At 41.3% G+C, this 14,541-nt stretch overlaps 1 protein-coding gene across 1 annotated transcript in view; it reads left to right on the forward strand.

Moving 5' to 3' along the window:
• The window catches only part of CRIM1 (cysteine rich transmembrane BMP regulator 1 (chordin-like)), a 270,004-nt gene that overhangs the window by 113,002 nt on the left and 142,461 nt on the right, over window positions 1-14,541 (forward strand). The window contains exons 3-4 of the mRNA XM_006839357.1: window positions 4,954-5,196; window positions 6,234-6,354. Coding sequence (XP_006839420.1) covers window positions 4,954-5,196; window positions 6,234-6,354 — 364 coding nt within the window. The remainder of the gene's footprint in view (window positions 1-4,953; window positions 5,197-6,233; window positions 6,355-14,541) is intronic.

The raw sequence follows: 14,541 nt of genomic DNA on the forward strand, positions 1-14,541 counted from the left end.
CAACTGATAATGTTACTTTAGGCTTTCTATATATGGGGCAGTTTTTGTTTTTTTTTTTGTTTTTTTGAAAATTTTTAACATACCAGTTGCACAGTGTTGCTAGGGCAACTAGACTGAAAACCTTGTTAATTAACTTAAGTATTATATATATAGATTTGTTAGACATCATAGAGAAAGACTTAGTAGAGACTTCTTTTCAAATGGCAAAATGAGAAATTCAGAGATAATGTCAGAAAAACCTAATTGGTGGGAAATATATGGTGCAGCTGTGGTTTTCTCCTTATGTCACCGTGGAAGAAATAAAGAATGGAGCCATAGATAAATAAATAAAATTTACTGGAAGTATTTATTTTAGAAACAGGCTGAAGAAGAGAAGATATAAGAGAAAAATTCTGGGTGCTATAGTAACAATGTTGTTGTTGTTGGTTTTGACTCAAAGCAACCCTGTATAGTGTTTCTGAGAAGAGGTTGGTGAGTTTGAACCACCAACCTTGCAACTCAAACTGATCTTGCCGTCTAGCGCATTGTCCCGCAGCGCCACACCAGGTTGGGTTTAAGTGGCACACTGAGGTCTGGGATATAAGGGGAAGATATTGGGTCAATAAGTGTTCTAGATAATGTTTTGAAAGGTGATTGGAGATTTGCATGAAATTTACGTCTGCCAAATCATGAATTTCACAACGCAGCCTTGAAAAATTAAAATACAAACTTTTAGAAATAATGAGAAGTTTTTTGCAGTTCAAGCCTCAAGAAATTGATTTACTTCAGAACGGCCTGTGTTCATAGTGAGAGATTTTTATAAATGCATCTTGGAAGTCAAATTAAAAAGTGTAAGGCATTGGTGATCTGAATGTCATAATTAAGAAGCTTGCTAGCTTGTATCCAAAAAGCAGAAAATACAAATACATGTATTTGAAAGTTGGCCATAAGGGAACACACGCACATGCATGTGCAAAAAAACGAAACAAGACTCAAGAAATTAGCAGAGTAGAAAGTTGTACAGCCTACATTTCTCTGCCATTGAACTAGAAAACAAATACATCAATGGCAAAAAGAAAGCTTAGTCAATAAACCCAGAAAGACATTTGAAAATCTAGTTGAAAATTGGCTACTTCTAAGTAAAATATACATTAATAAGAATGATTCAAAAAGAGGTTGTTGCTAAGGTGCCATCGAGTTGGTTCTGACCCATAGTGACCCTGTAGAGGGTTTCTAAGGAGCAGCTGGTGAGCTTGAACCCCTGACCTTGTGGTTCAAACCAACTTTGCAGCCCAGCGCCTTATCCCACCGCGCCACAATAATAATAACCATAAAAGAAATCTCACCCTTCTCCCTTTAAAAAGAATTCATTGAGTTTAGAGAATTTCACAGATGGCTTATATGAAAATATCAAAGAACAGATAATTCTTGTGTTATTTAACGTTTTTGAAACTGAGGTAGTATGCAAAACAGCTCAATGAAAATGTTAGTGTATTCTAGAACTATGACTCGATGAAACCAACACTAAAGAGAGAGAGAGGGAGAGAATTGCCGAGTACATATAATTCAGGTTTACATAATTAAAACATTTTGAAATGCTAGCATGTCAGATACAGAAGGATCTTCAAAAAATAGGGTTTATTCTAAGAATGGTGTCTGGGTGGAACAACTGGTAAAATATTCGACTACAAACCAGTATTGGCAGTTCAAACCAAAGAGTCATCTTGGGTGACAATCCTGGAGGTCTGCTTTAGGAAGGTCCTAGCCCTGAAATCCTTGTGGAGCAATTCTACTCTCTCTATATGGAGTTGCCGTGAGTTGAAATCTGCTCAAGGGCAGCTAACAACACAAACAAGCATTCTGAAAACACAAGGATGGTTTAAATTATACCAGTTGATTACATTGACAGATTATAGAAAAAGGCCCTATGACATGCTTCGATCACTTTGAGCTCTAAAACTGATTCACTTACTCATGTTTCAGACTGTGTCTATGTCTACAGTAGCCTGTCCTATTACAGCGGTACTGCAAAGGCAGTTCTGAAGTAAATAATCTCTTGAGGCTTGCACTGCAAAGCACACATCAAGGGGTGACAGTGTTGAAACTGTTAAGAGGAATCATAAAGAGCAGACTAACCCTTTTGGTTTTAATGGAAACATGTTTTGTTGAAGCATATGCTTGAAATTGTCTGATTATACATACCAAATATTTTGCAGAATAAGAATATAATAGAATGTGATCAAGAATAATTAATTATACCAAATTAACACGAGTAGGAATTAAGTGCTCTTTGCAATTAAAGTCACTGAGCTTTTATTAATTACAAAACAGCGTGTTTGTGTTTACCAGATAAGCACTCTGCTGAATGTGCTTTACAAACTCCACTTTAATCTGTTGCCATATAGTCACGATTCGCTTTCTCCTCCACACTGATGGGGATCTGAAAGTGGAATTTGTCCTTCCTTAATCTTGTTCTCAAGTTGCCAGTGGCTCAGTCCTAACTCGTGGTAAACCCCGTATGTGTCAGATCAGAACTGTGTTCCATAGGATTTTCAATGACCCTGATCTTTTGGAAGTAGATTGCTAGACCTTTCTCCCAGTATACCTCTGGGAGATTTGAACTGCTATCCTTTGGTTTAGTAGTTAGCCAAATGTTTAACCATTGAACTAGGGACTGAGGAAAGAAAGGTAAGGATATAGATAAAACACAAACTATATTGGTGGTTCTGAAGGCAAGAGGCACGCTATTAGAGGAACATAGTTAGAGCCAGATGGCCCACGCTTCACGCTGTCACCTTATTGTTTTGGGCTGTGTAACTTTGGGCAGTTTGACCTTATGTGTACTTCAGTTCATCATCTGTATAATGGAGCCACTAGTATTGTGTTTCATGATGTTGTTATGATATTAACACTTGGCATATAAGTTACTGACATATTGTGCTTCTAGAGCAAAGGCTTTCTGCTGTGCTATAAGCTGCTTCCTGGATGTGGACATGTTGGTAGTAGCCATAGTCAAAGTTACAGTCTTTAAAATGGTCTGTTATTAAGTGCCGTCAAGTTGGTTCCATCTCATAATGACCCTGTAGAGGGTTTCTCAGGAACCCCTTGTTGGTTTGAACCACCAACCTTGTGGTCCAGTGCTTATTCTACAATGCCACACCAGGACCCTGGAAAATAAGTCTACAAGGTCCTAAATAACCAGATCAAGTCTCCTGATACACTTCTAACCTCTTTTGTTTCTCCCCTTGCTCATTCTCCTCCATCAACACTGGCCTTGCATTTCATGGGATGCACAGGCACATAGTAGCTGTGTGTTCTGTTGCGCCTTTCTTCTCCCACAAGTCTGCATGGCTCACCTCTTCACTCCAGTTTGGTCTCAGTTCAAACACTGTCTTCTCAGTGATGCTTCTTCTGACTAGATCTTCACTGTTCACTATTCTCTCCCCGCTCTCCTACTGAGCATCCCATCCCCACCCTTACTCTGCTCTGTTTTTTTCCCATAGTACGTACGTATGTATCAACCTTTCCTACTATATAATTTACATATTTATAATATTTATTTTCCATCACTGTAATATTTTGAACTCCACTGCTTTACAAATTCTCTCCAGGCAGGGATTGCTGTTTTCTTTATTGAAGATTCCTAAGCTGCTGGGACAACAGATATACAAAAAATAGTTTTGAATAAATATACTAAAATTCTGAGTATGAAGGATTTCCTATACTGTCTTTTAATTAGACAAGAAGTAGTTAATCAGTGGAGTGAAAGATACAGCGTTCAAGGCAGACAGTGATCTAAGGAGCAGGCTTAGTTTTGGAAATAGACCTGATTTTGTAACGTCAGTAGTGAAATGAACTGGAAGTGAAGAGGTCTGGTGTCTTGCTTTAAGTTTACCATTGACCTTACGCAGGTCACCTGAGGGCTTGAGACTCAAGTTCTTTATCTAAAAAATGAAGAAGCTTACCAAGTGATCTGTTGGATCTCTGAGATTCAGTGATAGAGTTTTACTTTGGGGAGGACAGATAGGGCTGATGTAAACATACCACTATATTATGTGGCACCATTTACTACCACCATTTCCCAAAGTGTCCCCCAAATGTCATGGATTGTAATTATGTAGTTTTGCCTTATTTTGGTCTTTTCCTCAAGAACCACATGCTAGATGCCTAAATACCAACCCCAAACTCATTGTTGTCCAGTTCATTTTAACTCATTACGACCCCTACAGGCATCTTTAAAGCTTAAACGGGAAACTGAGTTGAAGACCACTGGGCTTTGCCATCCTGTCATTAAAGTTTGGTGTCACCTATCTAGATTTGAGTAGATGACACTGGAGAAAATGGATGAAGTACGTTTAATATCTCTCTGTCGTGCAATAGAAACTCTTCAGATGTCATTTAGGGAAATTACACTGGAATTTGCCCTCTTTCCACCTTGCTGAGCTGCCAGCCTTATAAAATCATATTCTCTTGCTAAGTTTGTCTAATCTAACACAAGGTAGAGCTCATCCACATTGATTATCAGGCAACTTGTCTCCTGTCCCTGAGGTAGCTCATTTAGGAGTCTCCATTTTGCATTTTAAGTGCATACTGCTTTCAAAGAGCAGCCTTTGCAATTCTTGCAATTTTCAGATCCTTCAGCTCTTCGGTAACTAAGGCCAGTTTTTAGATTCTCTGTTGCATGCTTGCATCTTGACTTTTTCTTTCTTCACTTTGGTCATTGCACTGAACATCGATTTATCAACTGGAGTGAATAGGATAGTGGAGGAGAAGGGATCTGCAGACTCACCATTTAGGACAGTCCTGGGGAGAGACTTTCATGGTCAGCTAAACTGAATTTGAGGGTCCTCTTTGGATTTCTTTCTCAGCCTTCGTCTTTGGTTAGTAAATAGACCATCGGGACTGTCTTTGCTTCTGATCAGAGTGCCCCACACTGCCCCTGGGCATGTGCTAAATTCTTTCTCTCCCATTTAGAAGAGAAGCCAGATTGCTCCAAGGCCCGCTGTGAAGTCCAGTTTTCTCCACGTTGTCCTGAAGATTCCGTTCTGATCGAGGGTTACGCTCCTCCTGGGGAGTGCTGCCCCTTACCCAGCCGCTGCGTGTGCGACCCTGCCGGCTGTCTGCGCAAAGTCTGCCAGCCGGGATACCTGAACATACTGGTGTCCAAAGCCTCAGGGAAGCCCGGAGAGTGTTGTGACCTCTATGAGTGCAAACCAGGTATGCGCGAGCTTTGTCTCTGCAGCCTAGCTCCTTTGCATCCCAGGGAGTAGCAGGCCCTTCTTGCTGCTCTCCTTTCTGTGAAGTTAAGCATTCTTCTTGTCATGCATTGCCAGTCTGCGGTGTGTGGCTAATGGCAGCCTGAACTCAATCCAGACAACCAGAGTGATAATCCACTGGTCTATAAGCTCCTTTAGACAGGGATTGCATCTTTTTCTTTCTTTTTCATTCATCTCTCCCTCCCCTACACCAAATTGTGCTTGATGGGTGGGTGGTTTGAAATTTATGGTACTCTGACTGTCTGCTTCATTCCCCAGAGAAGGTCATAGCCCTCATTTGCAAACATATCTGTCACTCTAAAGCATTACATTTGAAAACAATCATGCATAACACAGTTATTTTTAGGTCAATATAGGCATCAAAATTCCAGAAACTTTTATAATGGAACGCTGAGCCCCAATCTTTCTCCTTGCCAACTGCCCCATCATCCATCCCCTTGACTTTATAGCATGTGCTAAGTCATCTTTGATGATTTACTCACTATCTTTGCCAACATCTGATTTGTTGTATCCCAGCTGCTTCTTGCTTCATAGTATTTCTAACATCCTTGCTCTTGTGGCAACATTTCTAATAATGTCTGTAAACATCTGAACTACAATGATTTCCTTTTTGCAAGTTTCCTGCGAGATCAGTGCTTCAAGCAAAATAATCCCTTTTCCATCTCTTGAACTGTTCTTTCAGAAACATCTGTGGTATGTCACCATCCATATAACCACCATTGGTTTAACTCTATCTCCCTCTCTTCATTTTTCCAGTAGCTCATCCTCCTTCCTCATTTCCTTGCTAAGAAAACGTGGGACATGCTGCAGTTCTGTAGCATTGACTGTAATGAAAATGTCAGCACAAGGATACAAGGACAGGGTTTCTGGGAAGCCGGAGAACTTTGGAAGCTTAAGAGCCAGTGTTTCATTTTAGGACTCATACTGGTCTGAGTAGATGTAACAGTAAATGGTGCCTCTCTGTTTGCCCCATTGCAGTTTTCAGCGTGGACTGCAGCACTGTGGAATGCCCCTCCGTTCAGCAGGCCGTGTGCCCCCTGGACAGCTACGAAACTCAAGTTAGACTCACAGCCGATGGGTGCTGTACTCTGCCAACAAGGTTGGTTTGTCATTAGTCTTATCAAGTTCTCTCCTCTGTCTTGTGTAAATTAGCGTCATTTAAGGTATAGTTTCAAGCATGCAATTGGACTTCCCATGGGAAACTTGATTCCTTCCTGTTTTTGTAGAGAAATCACTGAACTGTTACTATTACTTGGAGTTTACGTGTATCTTTCCCGGGATCAAAGCCAGGTGTCTTCAGTTTAAGTCATTAACCCTATAGGTTCTTTATGTAGGGATGTGTGAACATTCGAGGGCTGGTAACTATGGAGGCAGGCATATCCCTCTGTGTGTAGATAGGGAGGGAGGTATATATCAGAAGTAGGCATGCCATTTGAGTCTCTGCAGTGAATGCTAATAGTTGCTTAAACAGTGTGTCCAATGTGATGAAAGGTCGCATGCTTAATAGAAATGTTCCCCAGGGATCCTTGGTGTTTGGAATCACACATCTACCAGACCCATTAGTACTTTCAGAGGCAAAGAGGAGCCTGCATGTAATGCTTTCTGGAATAACAAAGATGTCTCTTTGGCTTTATAGTGGGGGACTGGAAAGCTGCTATCATTTCAGTCATAGTAGTAGGATATCCACTTAGCCCTATAGAATGTGGGGGTCTCTGGGTCCTGTCCTTAACAACGTGTATAGCACCACCATGTTTCTGGCACTTTGTACTTTACTTTGGGGTGCACGGGGTTTACATTCTGTTTCCCCCTTGTTGAGCTCCCCTCTTCTCTGCCATAAACTCTTCTCTATCTTCCTCCTGCCCTGCCCCACAGAGTTGGTTCCTGCTCCTGTGCCCTTGCCTAGCACCGCGTACTGTATTTGCCTCGTTTCTCTCAACTTTTGTTCTATATTTAACATCCAGAATTTAAAACGGCCTTCTTTAACTCCATTTCTAACCTCTTCGCCTTGAGCCCCAGAGCTAGTGCCAGACACTTAGCATCTGTGTTTAAGTGACTAGTTTTCAATACAATTAGTCATACAAATGGTTTGTTGAGATAGGAGTATATGTAACTTGTAGTTAAGGTAAGTATCAGTTATTTGTCCATAATTAGAGTAGACATCAGAATCTGTTCTGATGGTTAGACTTTTTTGGCAGCAGATATAGTTGATGGTTGTACAGCATGATTAATGTAATCAATGTCACTGAATTGCACATTTAAAAGTGTTGAATTGGCAAATGTGGCACTGTGGGTTAATGCGCTGCACAGCAAAGTCTGTCTGAACCGCAAGGTCAGTGGTTCAAGTTTACTCTCCACTCCTTGGAAAACCTATATAGGGTCATTGTGAGTCGGAATCGACTTGATGGCACTTAACAACAACAACATATATACATATGTTTTAATGAGCACTCCGGACAGTGGTTAAGCACTCAAATGCTAACTGAAAAGTCAGCAGTTAGAACGCACTGCAGCTCCGCTTCCCTAAAGAATACAGCTTTGGAAACCGTATGGGGCAGTTGTACTTGTCCTGTAGGGTGACTATGAGTCAGAGTCAACTCAGCAGCTTACAATGACAACTTATTTTTACCAAAAAAAGAAAAACAAAAAGATAGAAAGAAATCTTTATAAAACCTCAAGGAAAAGCCAAAACATTGAGCTCTTTTGTCATCTCATAGATTTTGTCCTGTCAGAAACCTAAGATTATCTCAGACTTATTTTACATTTTCTGCCTTATACTTTATAATGTGCCATAAAAATAGAAAGATATTTTTGTAAAGATACCTTACGAACAGTGGTGCCACAACCTTCACATGACATTACAATTGGATACTTTATTTGACAGCGCTTCGAAAGGGGGTAAAGTATTATGCAAACAGAAGCTAGCACTAATCAATAAAGGAGGAAAATGGAGCATTACTAACAGTAACAGATGTCCCTTCAAGGTCTTCATGAAAAGAAAGATGGCGCATGATCTTGGAGAACCTAATTAATCAAAATTAAGCCAGTTGTTAACTAGTAAGTTCTTTAGTGAAAAAAAGGAACAATTCTCATTTCATTATTCCACAAAGACTCCAGTACCATCTGCATGTAGGATGATATTTTTCATTCACCCTAGGGGTTAGAAATGGGTAGATACTATAGTGAGACTTATTTCATCTTAGTTTAAGAAAGATTTTCTCACAAGTAATGATATTCGGTAATGAATTGGTCTGCTTCCTGAGATAGACCGGGCGCCCCGGAGCTGAGTCAAGTTCTTTCCGTCTGGATGGCCACCTGCCAGGAATGCTCAGAATTAGCGTTTACATTGAAAAGACACTGGTTGGACTAGATGCTTTCTATTTTACATCCAGGCTTCTGTGAGTCTAGCAAACATGAGCCTTTAGATGGTTATTATGGTACTGACAGAATTTTCTACTTTAGCACAAAAACCCAAGGATGGTCTGAGTTAAATGTACCTCTCATGATGAAATTGCAAACATGGAGAAGGAAGCCATTCAAAGTCTGACTGTAAATTATTTGCAGAGGAGGGATACATTCTCACAGCTCTTTAGTTTCCTGTATTTGCAGCAGTCAGTGACCCATACTCATCCCCTGCCACTTCTCCGCATGCAGCCTTTGTTCCCCATAGGCAAGGCCCCCACTGGCTCACTCCTGCTCTCTGCCTTTGTATTTGCAGAGACCTCTGGCTGATTGTCTTGACTTTCCCCATCCACCTGGGCACCTGTTTCAGGAGGATATTCCCTTCTCTGACATGTTCACAGTCTTAGCCATTCTCTGCATCCCTGCAGTCCCTTCTTTCTCATAGCACTTTAATAATACGTTGAAATAATTTATCATTTATCATAGCACTTTTCATAATACAAAGAGCCCAAAGCAAGGTCGGTGGTTCAGACTTGCCATCTGCTCCTTGGAAACCCTATACAGGGTCACTATGAGTCAGACTCAATAGCACTTAACAACTACAACAATAAGAAGTGGTGCTATGGGGTAAGCATTGGGCTCCTTACTGCAGGTTCAGCGGTTCAAACTTACCAGCCACTCCTTGGAATCAATGAGGCTGTCTGCTCCCGTATAGATTTGTAGCCTTGGAAACCCTAAACCGCAGCTCTCCTCTGGTCTGTCAGGTCACCGTAAGTTGGAATCAGTTCCATGGCAATGGATTGGGTTTTTTTCATTGTTCCCATTGATACATTGAAATTGTGATTTTGTTGTTGTTGTTGTTTTGGATGTTGTCTCTCCTACTCTGTGCAATTCTTGAGGACGGAAGTATTTTCTCTAGCCACTAGGAGTCCTGGTGTGGCACTGTAGAATTCGCACTGGACTGCAAGCTCAGTTTGAACCTCAAGGTGAGCGGTTCAAACTCACTAGCTGCTCCTGGGAAACCTTATATAGGGCCTCTATGAGTCAGAACTGACTCAACAGCCCCTAATCATAGCAGCAGCAACAAGGAGTCGCTGGGGGGAGCCTGTTGGCTCTACGTGATAAACACTGGGTTGAGAACCACAAGGTCTTGGTTCGAGCCCCCCAGCCACTCTGTGGGAGAAAGATGAGGCTTTCTACTCCCTTAAAGATTTAAAGCCTCAGAAACTCTATACAGGGTTGTTGTGAGTCAGAACCAACTGGAGAGCGCCTAACAACTACAGGAGTCACTGGGTAATGCACTTGACTGCTCATCAAAAGGCTGGTGGTTCAAGTCCACCCAGAGGCCCCTTAGTAAAAAGATCTAGTGAGTCACAATCGACTCAACAGTAGCTGGTTTTTTATACTGAAAACAGGAGTTGATAGAAGATAGCGGTCTACATTTATTGATGACATATGCTGGCTGCAATAATGGGCTTAGACATAGCAATGATGGTGAGGGTAGAGCAGGACTAGAGAATACATACGGTTACTATAGTAAGAACCAATACATCCGCACACAGCAACAGCACCAAATGAATGGGTAAATGAACAGGCACACTTTTAGCCATGAATATTTCTTTGATGATTTATATGTTTAAGAAAGGAAAAATAGCATCAATACTTTTCATTTCTTGTTACTTTCCTCTCATTGTGGAGACTCCTTGTCTCACCTTAAAATCCTTAAAAATTTCCGCCAACCCCCTCTGTGTTCCGGATTCCTCAGTACTCTATAATCCCTCCATTCTACTCATCTCTCACTGCATGGATGCCTTTATCTCCCCCTTCCACCTTTAAAAATATTGTTCATCCTGCAGGACTTCAATTAAATTCCACTTTATTCCACGAGATCTTTGTGCTTCAGCCAACCCTTTTCCCATCCTCTAGGAACTCCCCACATATCCTTTTTCATGCCAGTTAATCATCTACTTCCTTGCATTGTTATTTAACTGTTACATGCATAAAGTCTTGTCTCACCAACCAAAGGACATTTCCAGAGGTCAGGAATTGTGTCTTAATATCCTTTTCTTTCACTCTGCTACTGCATTAATTCTGAATGACTTGGTGAACGCAGAATATGCACAGCCTATGGCTCAATCCTATTCAGCCTAGTTTAGCATCTGAAGTGGGTTCTACTAAGAAGAATCATGGACAGGTCATTCTTAGACAAGATAAGGGAGAACCCAAACAATCATGTGAAAATAGAAATTAAAAGATGAAACCCTAATGTATAATAAGGTGGTAGTATATTTTACAAAACTTTATTCATATGTGTGAACTATGTCAAAGGTTCCCTCTTTACAAGCATTATTTTTGAAATTAAAACAAAACTAAACAGCGTTTTGGAATATAATGATTACTTGGAGCCCTGGTGTGGCACTGTGGGCTAATGCTCTGGACTGCATATAGGTTGGGACCAACTCAGCGGCACTTAACAACAACAACGTAATGATCATTTGATCTTTGCTAGCATATATTTAAAGATCATTGTTAAGAACTTAGAGCCATTTGAGAACAAAGCTGATTATGTGGTGAATTTTTTAAAAAGCCCTTTACAGTTAGAGAAAAATAAGGCAGTAATGTATCAGCATCAATAGGGATGTATCTGAGGTCAAAGCAACAACCCCCTTTTTGTAAGGATTTCTTGTACTCTTGTAGACTACAAAGGGGCTTTGTGGACTCTCCCTCCCCTCATCTTAATAAGTTTTACTCTCCTTCATTGCCATCTAAACAGTTGCATTGTTGGTGAGACCATCTCTCACATTTAGACCCAGATCATGGGTTGTATCTGTTTGGCTCATTCATTCATTTGGTCATCAGACATTAGTTTTGAGTACTTGCAAGTCTTCTGATGTCCTTACCATGCATGGATATCGCCTATCTCAAGGTGTTCTGGTAGCATAGTGATTATGAGTTGGGCTGCTAACCTCTAGGTCAGCAGTTCGAAACTACCAGCAACTCCGCAGGAGAGAGATGAGGCTTTCTGCTCCCGTAAAGATTTACAGTCTCAGAAACACCCTACACAGGGTCACTATGAGTTGGATTGTCTCCATGGCACACTGTCACCAACACCACCATGACAAGTACAGGTTTTCCCACATGCCTCTGGCCTTTCTAAGTATAGATAGGTTGTTTCTTCTTTCCTTGTCATGTCTCATGTTTTTTTAAATCTCCCTGCCTTCTTTCCCTCCTCTTCTGTGTCTCTTCTCCTGAATTTCATCCTGTTTGAATGTCGTTCTCTTACGTGTTATAATTTTCTCCTGACCGTTACAAACTCTTCCTTTCCTCGACGTGGCTTTGGTTTCCAGGCATCCTGCCATTGCTTTCCATCCATGTCTCTTCTATTGGCTCGGGAATATAATCCGAGTTGTGTGCCAGCTCATCATACATTTCAGGAGAGGGTAGTGAGGGATGAGGATTGGTGGTTGCAGGGTTTTGGCAAGATTCTAAACAGTGCACAGTGATATACACGATCATGAACCCCTTATGGTTTCAAGCAGACTCTTTGAGTAAGTATGCATGTGTGCACACAGATGCTTATCCCATGCAGAGAGAACAGACAGTAATGATTGTCAGAATCATGAATCCAAATGATGTCTTTTCAGGGAAGGAAAAATACAAAAGTCTTTTAAGCAATAGTAGGTAACAATAACATCGTAAATGTATAATGTGCCTTGCTCTTCACAAAGCACTTTCACGTCATTTGTTCTTAATCTGTCCTTACTCCAACTCAATGAGGAATAGATAATGAAAGCTGAGGTTTGAGATATTAAGCGACTTGCACAAAATCATAAAGTTTCCATGGTACATGGGATTAAAGCAGGTCAAAGTCTTCAACTGAGGCTCTCTACTTCAAAGTCCTATTCTCTTTCTTTTTTGGCAGCAATGTTTTATTATTATTGTTTTAAAGTCCAAGAAATATACAAATGAATATGAGTAATTGTCCAACATATTTATTTGCATTAGCAGAGTGCCCTTTGGAGGCCTGGTGTGGCGCTGTGGGCTAATGCCTCAGACTGCAAAGCCATTTGAACTGCAAGGTTGGTGGTTCAGGCTCATCATCTGCTCCTCAGAAACCCTGTACAGGGTCGCTATGGGTCAGAATCGACTTGACAGCACTTAACAACAACAACAATGCCCTTTACTAATGCAAATAAATATGTTGGACAGTTAATCATAGTTAGTACAAATTAAGCCACACATAATGTGTTGTTGTTAAGTGCCATCAAGTCAGTTCCAACCCATAGTGACCCTGGAAAGGGTTTCTGAAGAGCAACTAGTGAGCTTGAGCCTCCATCCTTGCAGTTCAAACGGCAGTGTACACATAATATACTTTAAGCAAGAATGCTTCTTAAAAGTCAGAATGACAAGATGTTATCTCTCATACTTTGGACATGTTACCAGGAAGGACCAATCCCTGGAGAAGGACGTCATGCTTGGTAAAGTGGAGGGCCAACAAAAAAGAGGAAGACCCCCAATGAGATGGATTGGCACAGTGGCAGCAGCAATGGGCTCAAATGTAACAACAATTGTGAGGATGGTGTTGGATCGAGCAGTACTCCGTTCTGTTGTGCATAAGGTCGCTATGAGTGGCACCTAAGAAGAACACGTTAGCAAAACACACATATATTTAGGTTATTTATTGCTGTGGAACAAGCCACCCCAAGAAGTAGTAACTAAAACAACTCAGTTTTGTTATTTCCCATGATTTGGAGGGGAGGTTCTTCTACAACCAGCTGGCACTCAGCTGTGACTCATAAATTTCAGGGAGCCCAGTGGGCAAGGATGCAAGGGTGTTTCTCCCCCTCTGGTGTTTCATCTTGGGCTTTGTCACACAATGGTGAAAGCGAGACAGGAAGTAGCAAAGCTTTTAGAGATGGAAAGCCTGTACGTATACACACATCATTTCTGTCACAGTCTATTGGTGAAAGCAAGTCACAAGGTCAGTCCTCACTTAAATGGTCGGGTAGAAATATACTCTTGGTGGGCGGATCTACAATCAGTGGGTAGCCATTTTTATATACGTTTAACTAAATATTTGTGCCCTTTAGATGTCATTTTCTGATTACAGAAAGTTGGTGCAAGACTGCAGCTCTGTGACCCTTTTCCAAACACTAAATGTCCTTCTTGCCCTGAGGGTCTGCATTGTTGTTGTTAAGTACCATGGAGTCGGTTCTGACTCATAGTGACCCTGCAACAGGGTTTCTGAGGCTGTAAATCTTTACTAGAGCAGAACGCCTCATCTTTCTCCTGCGGAACTGATGGTAGTTTTGAGCTGTTGACCTCGAGGTTGGCAGCCTGCCTTGTAACCACTACGATAAGAGGCTGTGGGTACTCAGGTGTAATTCAGGCAGCCTTATAGTTAAGCTAAGCTCAATCTTTCCGCAGCAGCTGCCTTTCTGACTCTTCAGTCGCTTGGCACTTCACGTAGCAGTAGACACATGATTTAGGAGCCTCTGAATACCACCTCAGCTTTAAGCATCATTTAGCCGGCCATTATTTTTAACTCCTCGCTTTAAGGAATGGTGTGACTACCTAGTTCAACTAGGTTTTCTCTCATCACACAACAGAGGATGTTATTTTTGAACATCACAAGATCTGCCTGTTGAAAACAGGTCAATTTTAAAAGCAAAACTTTTACAGTTCTCTAGAAATCCTCCTTTGTGATGTCTAGTCTCAGCTGAGAGAAATAGATCCACTGGATTGTTGGAGGGCAGGTCTAGCTCAGCTGAGAAAAATAGACCCCCTGGAAGTGATTGGCAGGTTGGTCCAGCTCAGCTGAGAGAAATAGACCCACTCGAAGTGATTGGCGGGTAGGTCCAGCTCAGCTGAGAGAAATAGACCCACT

The sequence above is a fragment of the Chrysochloris asiatica genome, unplaced genomic scaffold (assembly GCF_000296735.1).
Source record: "Chrysochloris asiatica unplaced genomic scaffold, ChrAsi1.0 scaffold00024, whole genome shotgun sequence".
In the NCBI taxonomy this organism is placed as follows: Eukaryota; Metazoa; Chordata; class Mammalia; order Afrosoricida; family Chrysochloridae; genus Chrysochloris; species Chrysochloris asiatica.